This window comes from Chelon labrosus (genome assembly GCF_963514085.1).
Source record: "Chelon labrosus genome assembly, chromosome: 14".
NCBI lineage: Eukaryota > Metazoa > Chordata > Actinopteri > Mugiliformes > Mugilidae > Chelon > Chelon labrosus.
Genome location: NC_140347.1, coordinates 27769011 through 27777637, shown reverse-complemented (window position 1 = coordinate 27777637; position 8627 = coordinate 27769011). Strand labels below are relative to the sequence as shown.

Genomic DNA, 8627 nt, shown 5'->3' with positions numbered 1-8627 from the left:
GTCCGGCAGGGGGCATGAGGCGGGGGGGGGAGATGGGCAAGGTTCAGCCTGATGGACGAAGCTGTTCAGCAGTCTGGTGGAGCGGGCCCGGAGGCTCCGGTACCTTTTCCCCGAAGGCAGGAGACTGAAGAGGGGATGTAGGGGGTAGGAGGGGTCACTGGCGATGCTGGTGGCTCTGCGAGTGAGGCGGGTGTGGAAAATGTCTGTGAGGGAGGGCAGGGGGGCACCAATGATCTTGCTGGCTGTGTTCACTATGCGTTGCAGAGTCTTTCGGCAGGAGGCAGTGCAGCCTCCGTACCACACAGTGATGCAGCCAGTGAGGACACTCTCAATGGTGCCCCGGTAGAAAGAACACATGATGGAGGGCGGAACTTGTGCTCTTTGTAGTTTCCGGAGAAAGTAGAGGTGCTTCTGAGCCCTCTTGGCCAGTGATGTTGTGTTATTAGTCCAGGAAAGGTCTTCTGAGATGTGCACCCCCAGGAACTTGGTGCTGCTCACCCTCTCCACAGCAGCACCTTCGATGGTCAGCGGGGGATGCTGGGGGTGACCTCTCCTGAAGTCGACAACAATCTCTTTTGTTTTCTCCACATTGAGGATGAGATTGTTGTCCTTACACCACTGCACCAGTAGGCTCACCTCTCTTCTGTAGTTGGCTTCATCGTTGTTGGTGATGAGGCCCACAACAGTTGTGTCATCCGCAAACTTGATGATGTGGTTGGTGCTGTAGGTTGGAACACAGTCGTGGGTTAGCAGGGTGAAGAGCAGCGGGCTGAGCACACACCCTTGTGGAGCTCCTGTGCTCAGCGTGATGGTCTTTGAGGTGTTGCTGCCAACCCGCACGGTTTGTGGCCTCCCTGAGAGAAAGTCCAGCACCCAGTTGCAGACGGAGGTTTTTAATCCAAGGTGGCTCAGTTTTGGTATGAGTTGCTGGGGAATGATTGTGTTAAATGCTGAACTAAAGTCTAAGAACAGCATTCTTACATGTGAGTTCTTTGAGTCCAGGTGGGTGAGTGCTGGGTGGAGAGCAGTGGAGATAGCATCCTCCGTGGACCTGTTTGGCCTGTACGCGAACTGGTACGGGTCATGGGAGGGAGGGAGGATGGATTTGATGTTCTGCATGACCAGCCGCTCGAAGCACTTCATGATGGTGGAAGTCAGGGCTATGGGCCGATAGTCGTTACAGCTGGATGGGTTAGGGGTCTTCGGGACTGGGATTATGGTGGCGGCTTTGAAACACTTGGGGACAACAGCTTGGCTCAGGGAGATGTTAAAGATATCGGTGAGGACATCTTTGAGCTCCTCGGCACAGTCCCTTAGAACACGGCCTGGAATGTTGTCTGGTCCGGCTGCCTTACGTGGGTTGATCCTGGAGAGGGTCCTCTTCACGCTGGCTGGGGCCAGCGTGATGTGGACGATAAAAGAGACGGCTGGTTTTGAGAGGAGATCTTGTGTTTGTTGCCTGTCTGTTCTCTGGTACCTTTCATCACTCAAGGTTTTGAGCCCAGAATAATTCAGTGCATTAGAATCCTTTTATTAATACATGTGGAAACAGAGGTCAGTGTTGCCACTAGTCAGCAAAAGTTACAATGCTTTACCTAACTCAGAAAATTAATATGACAATTCATCAATTGAATCAAAGAGTCCTTTTCTGAAATCAGCGAACAAACACAGAAACCAAACAGCAGGATTGTTTTTCCCCTGGCCCAGACTGGTCCCCATGACTGTGTTATTATATTCATCTTACAGGGCAGAAAAATACCAGAGCTCCTCCCTCTCTTCATAGAAAACAGGAAGCAGTGAGTTGTCAGCACCCACGGCAGCTGTAGTCATGTACACATTTTGAACAAAAAAAAAAGATAATCCACTAAATAAGGAATTTATTAATGCAGATGGGAATTTATGAGGATTTTTGAATCTACCTGAATCTAGTTGAAGTACTGAATGTAAGCAATTACAAGTTTATGAAAGTGAAAGTAAGTTGGTTGTGGGAGAAAAGCAGAAAGGGAGAACCACTGGACTGATCAACACAATGGCGACTAATGCACCGCAGTCTGAAGAGGACTGCACCTGCCCTGTGTGCTGTGATATATTTAAGGATCCTGTTGTGTTGTTGTGCGGTCACAGTTTCTGTAAGATCTGTCTTCAAGAGTGGTGGAGACAGAGCAGACTCCAGACCTGCCCGGTCTGTAAGGAACTATTTCCAATGCCTCAGCCACCACGAAACCTGGCGCTGAGAAACCTGTCTGACAACTTGAGACAGGAGAAGAGTCAGACAGCTGCGTCAGGATCCAAGGAGCTTTGCAGTCTGCACAGTGAGAAGCTCAAACTCTTCTGTCGGGTTGACCAGGAACTCATCTGTGTGATTTGTAGGGATGCAAAAAAACACAAGAACCATGACTGTGCCCCGATCAATGAAGCAGCAGAAGACTATAGAGTAAGCAACATATATATTTAGATCTATGTTTTTGTACACTGAGGCAAGTTTTGTTATTTTAGCTGTTTAGCTTTACATCTTTACGTTAGAGTTATATACGGGAATATAGGCTTAGAGTGGTAGTGTTCACATAAAATTAGGTGAAAGGGCTCAATAATTACAGCTCTTAAAGATGTAACCTCTACTTTTTTTCCCAAGGACCAAATGTAATTACACAATGAGACTCAAAATCTGCTTTATGGACAGGATGTTTTTCTATCAGTAGAGTGGGGAAAAGGTCTGGAGTCAATTTCATGTGTGGCATCTGTATTTGGAAGCTGTCAACATATATTCAGAGGAGCAAGTGAACTCCAAGTGAATCAGGCCACCCTGCAAAAATGAACAAAAATATCTGAGATATAGCAGGGACACTGAGAGTGGCCATATCAGGAGGGTACATTTTAAGTTAAAACAAAAAGAGCTCACTGAAAGCCCCTCACAACATCCCCCCATCCAAGTCGAGAAAATATTTCATGTGAACAAATACAGAGGGTTCATCATAAGGTACAAGCAACTAACTGTAACATGAGTGCACTTTGGTACATTGTTAATTTTGACAGCCATTTCTGATTTAGTTTTAATTTAAATCTCCACAGGTTTAAGCCTTACTGATGTAAAATCTATAGTGAAGCAGTTTATGTTAAGTTGTGTTAGTTAATTTACACAGTTAAATAGAAAAGCCATCTGACTGATGTTATATTAGCTAACTGACATTTGCTAGAAAATATTTTGCAAGAAAAACCAATGACTTGCTAAGGAACTGACCTGTGTTGACACATCCCACTGGCCTGTTATACTAATCTATCATTAGGAAAAGTACTTAGATGAGTCTTCATAGTTAGTTTACTTACCAGGATGAAGGCTGCATAAATAGCAGGGTGATGCGCCTTCAAATCTTAAAATTAAAGCCTATCCCAACTGTCATTGGGGGAGAGGTGGGGTACACCCTGGACAGGTCTCCAGTCTATCACAGGGCTTACATAGACAGACAGACACACTCACACCTACGGCCAATTTAAAATCACCACATAACCTTTTGTTATTATATATGAGTTGTACCTGTACCATGTCTCGTCCTAGTAACAGAAAAAATAGTTGTTGATGGATATATTTCATCATCGTCTCTCCGTAAGGCTTAACAGGTCATTTAGTAAATGTTCAAAGGGAAGCAATCCCCTGTTTGCAGTGTAATTAGCATATGCATCTTTATTTGTAGACTCAGCTCACAGTGAACCTGACGACCTTAAAGAGCAAACTGGGGTCATTTCAAAGGGAAAAACTCAAATGTGACAAAATGGCCAGCCACATCAAGGTAAATCACAAACATAATGGTTATGAAGGTAGGAAGCAACCTTGTTTTGCTTAAAGGTGTTTTCCTCAGTTCCAGGCTCAGCAGACAGAAAAGGCAATCAGAGAGGAGTTTCAGAAGCTTTACCAGTTCCTGCGAGCGGAGGAAGCCCGAAGGATCGATGCATTAAGGAAAGAGGAAGTACTCAAGAGTGAAACTATGAATATGAGGATTGTGAATTGGAGCGCAGAGATCTCCTCACTTGAAGACAAAATCAAAACCATAGAGGAGGAGATGAAAGCTGAGGACATCTCATTTATGCAGGTTATATATACATATATATATATATATATATATACATATATATATATATATATATACATAAGTAATGCTCTACATAAAATCACTGTCATCGTCAACTTGACAGCTTTCAGACCAAAGCAATCTGCAGTACAGAGAAAAGTGAAAAGCTGCATCTTGTAAAAGTATGTATTCTATTGATCTGTTTTGCTGATTTGCTTGTCTTGTTTTCTTTTTTATCTGACAGAATGTCAAAGCCACTGTACAGCGGTAAGTTATCAGGACAGGTGTCATTGGTGTTGCTTTTAGGATGTGGGGGATTATCTGATAACCACCACGTAAACAATACCCAAGTGATATTTTATTTTTTATTTTTTTTCAAACTGGTAATCTGTAACTGCCTAATGATTTCAGATCCCAGTGCCAGTTTCCAGAACCAGTGAGTCCATCAGTCCATCACCTGATAGACGAGGCCAAACACCGTGGGAACCTACTGTATTCAGTCTGGAAGAAGATGAAGGGTATAATACAGTACAGTAAGTACTTTTTGTCTGCAGTAGAATGAACAGAAGATATAAAAACCGAGGTGTTTTATAAATACCTTTTTTTTCTTAATAGCTCCTGTAACTCTGGATCCCAACACTGCCAGCTGTTGGTCAGCTGTATCAGAACAGTTGACTTGTTCAACAGAAAGTGACAAGATGCAGCCAGTTCCTGAGAACCCCGAAAGGAAGGGAATTTACACAAGTATTTTGGGTTACGAAGGCTTTAGCTCTGGGAAACACTTCTGGGATGTGGAGGTGGGCGGTTATTGGACCGTTGGAGTAGCTTATAAAAGCGACAATATGGTCTGGGGCATCTACAAGTGTATGTGTGCTACATATGCTGATTTTCTGTATGAGCTTACTCCTGTTAGCTACACGAAAATGATATGTAAAGACTTGTTACCACAAAAGGTCAGAGTGCAGCTGGATTACGACCACGGAACACTATCATTTTTTGACCTTGGTCGGAAAATGTGCGTATACACAATGAAATGCAAGTTCGCAGAAGCAGTCTTTCCATATTTTAAGGGGAACATAAAAATTCTCCCAGCTGAATTATCGGTGCAGGTGAGATCAAATAACATAAGGAGGCTCTGAAACTACCAACCAAATTTTCCATATCCTGTCCTGGACTTGGGTTAGGGTTAGGGTTAGGGTAAGATGTAAAGTTTTTTTGTCTTTTTTGGTCTTCCATTTTGAATAGAAGGCAACTGGTTGATGGCCACTGATTGATCAGAGGAATCAGCATTTTTTTGACCAGGATTTTTATTACTATTATTATTGATTATTGATTTATTATTGTTTTTTTTGTTTTGTTTTTAATGAGAGCCAGGAGAACCACGCTGAGGTTGACAAAATACTGATTTTTCACAAAGTGACACCATGATGATCAGCATGAGAATCTATAAGCGTGTAGGAAGTTGATTTGTCTTGATTTGTTTTTGAGAATCCCACCTACAGTGAGGCAGTCGATCTGTAACATGTGAACATGCAGTGGAGTATGGGTAAATGTTGCAATATCAGTTTGTAACTTTGCTTCACGTCCGTCTCATGTCAGTTGTGGGGTATGATGCGGTTTAAAAGAAGTGGACTTAGGATGCAGAGAATGTCTGGTGAAAGACCGATATATGAAAGATACATGTAACATTAACCATGAAATGCATGTAAGAATTTTGTTTTTTAAATTTAATTAAATTTTTTTACCTAAAAATAAAGTTCATCTTTATTATGTAATGACAATCTTGATGCATAAATAAAAATCAACCCTTCCATCACCCATCTTGAGTGTCTTTGTTGTGTATAGCATGCCCATAATGCCCCAACGTGGCGGACATGTCCGTGCACACATAGCACAGGGATGAATCATTATGAGGCAATGCTGAACGTCTCTAGTGTACTTCCATCTCTTTCTCCCTCTTTTTTTTTCCACCTCTAACACACTCTCATACATACATTACTCCAAACCCCTACACCGATGCTGAATCTCACTGGTATTACAGCTGGAATGCCTGCTATGTTTGTTCAACTAATGAAAGAATGAAGGAAAACAAACAGAGAGGCCAAATTAAAAGAGAACAAGGACGGAAAGAGGAAAACAGGCTGAGGGAGAAAAAGGAAATGGGGAGAGAAAAAGGCCATACATGTGCCTTTTGTTTAGTTCATGTTTCGCATCGCGTTTTACGTGACGAGCGTTTCTGAGTCTGCTTGTCTCTGGGTAAATGAAGGTTTCAGGAAGACGACTCAAATGTGGTCTTGAGGGAGTTGCTGTTGTGTCTGTTTAAAGGGGTTAAAAGTGCGTTATTACTGGATTGACATTCAGTTTAGAGTTATATGTGTATTTTTATACCTTTATCCAAACAACTGTTTATATAGCTCATAGTTTTAAAACTGAAATTGATTCTTAAATGTGCAAACTTCACTGCAAAAGAACATTTTTGATTTTTAATTTTTTCATTTTCTCTATACAAATCCCATATCCTGATTCGCCTCAATAATATCAATTACTTTAACAGCGTATTCATTTTTTTGTCTTGATATCCCCTTTGAACAATCAATCATTCGACACTGACCAGAGCATAACGTCAGATGTTATTTTACCGAAAGTGCAGTTTCTCTACCAATCACATGAACTAAACACATTAATCTGAGGAATTTCAAAGCGCTAGGCATTGTTTTTGTGACGTTAACTTTTGTCCCCGAACATTACACAGAGTATCAATCAAATTAGCACAGGGGAATTTAATGTTTATATATTCATTATAGGCCCAAGAGAAAATGCTGTACATGGGAGTGAAGCGTGAACAGTAGGTGTGACTGAGCCACTCATAAATCATACTGCACAGGTGGGAGACAAAGATGAGAAGAATAGATGAATCAGGATGGAGAGATCAAACATGGATCGACGCTCGCTGATCAGTGACAACGTGGCTCCGGACTGGAGCCAAAACAGTAAGCAGATATCAGTTTAAGAGACATATAGAAAACAAAAGAGTCTAGCAGAAAGAAGGGCCAGTTGCCTTAAGGTTGAGACAGAAGACAGTCTAGACTACACCTACGTAGTGTGACTTGGCTCAGCTTTAGCAGAGACATTTGTGTGAATGTGTATGTGTTTGGGAAAAATTTGCAAATGTACAGCAATGCGCAAACGTTTTAGATTCTTCTCCGTCTCGCAGTAACATCAGAATGACATCTGATCCATCTGAGATTCATTCTGTAGCATGACGACAAACCCAAACATCCAGCCTGAGTCTGAATACCTTCAGTGACGAGAAGAACAAGGAGTACTATTGCTGATGGTATGACCCCTACAGAACCTTGACCTTAACATCAGGGAGCCTAGATTACACAGAAAGACAGGAGAGTAAATCCTAAGAACTATGGCAAATCCTCCTAGACGCTTGGAAGAACCTATACCTGTCAGACGCCTTGAAAAGATTGTATGCAGGTAGGAGAAGTGGTACAGTTTAATGGTAAAAAGCGGTCCTGCAAGCATCAATTTTATGTCGACTCTTAGTTAACTGAGCAATTAAAGCCATTCGTGGCATTATTTCTGAAAGCATTCTCACTTTACTTTCAGTACCTGCAACCTTTGCACGGTAGAACCTGGAATGGAAAGGTGAAAACAAGTACAAAATGCAACCATGAGGGCAACATACTATATGCACACACCTCAGTTACCAAAGTTCAGCTCAGTCAGTGCACGTAGTGTAACATGCAGATAAATGAGCATGTGCGCGGAAACACACATGTGCAACTTTAATGTGGTTGTTTTTCCATCTGCTCCTTGTTTTCAGGTCCCATTCGGTCACTTTTCTACTCTTGTTATTGTGGTCTGGATACCTTCAAGAAACAGAACTCCAACTACATGACGCTGTCATTTCTCTCTCTCTCTCTCTCTCTCTCTCTCTCTCTCTCTCTCTCTCTCTCTCGCTCTCTCCCTCTCTATCTTGCAAAAGGTTTATTGTTTTGTTTGGCATTTACGTTTCGTTTGGAGGCAATCATTGAAGAATTTGAGCAGCACACGTCCTCAGCAATCATAGTCATGAAATGCCTGGTTCACGCACACACACACACACAAACTGAGGCCTGACTGTTTCTCAGTCTGGTTTGTATAAAGATCCCAATTGAACGTGTAGTCAGGACCTCACAGGAGGACATTTGGTGAGATACTGAAGGAAGGAAGCAGGAAAATAACAGATAGCGTGGGTTGTCCACACGAACCAGAGGGTTAGCGCTTCAATCCCTCATACATGGCCCACATGCAGAAGTGTCCTTGAGCAAGACACTAGAGCCTGGGTTGCTCCCAGTGCAGTGCACACCCACTGGTGTGTCAATGTGAGTGGGCTTGTGTGGACTAACGGTGTCATTGTGTAAAGTGCGTTGAGTAGCGATAGGTAGAAAAGCGCTATAAATGCCATGAGTAAAGAAAAGTTACTTAAAAGTTACTTAAAATGCAGTTATTTTTCAAAACAGATTAAAACCCTGCTCTTTTTATTTGTCCAAAACATCCCTCTCTCTAAAA

General features: G+C 42.4%; 1 protein-coding gene across 1 annotated transcript; it reads left to right on the top strand.

Moving 5' to 3' along the window:
• Positions 1 to 1734: 1734 nt before the first annotated feature.
• On the top strand, positions 1735 to 5880 carry LOC311499796 (zinc-binding protein A33-like). Its single transcript, XM_084560918.1, has 6 exons — positions 1735 to 2434; positions 3690 to 3785; positions 3855 to 4085; positions 4309 to 4331; positions 4476 to 4597; positions 4680 to 5880. The coding sequence occupies exons 1-6, from the start codon at positions 2030 to 2032 to the stop codon at positions 5201 to 5203; spliced, it is 1401 nt and encodes a 466-aa protein (XP_084417044.1). The 5' UTR covers positions 1735 to 2029; the 3' UTR covers positions 5204 to 5880.
• The last annotated feature ends 2747 nt before the right edge of the window (positions 5881 to 8627 follow it).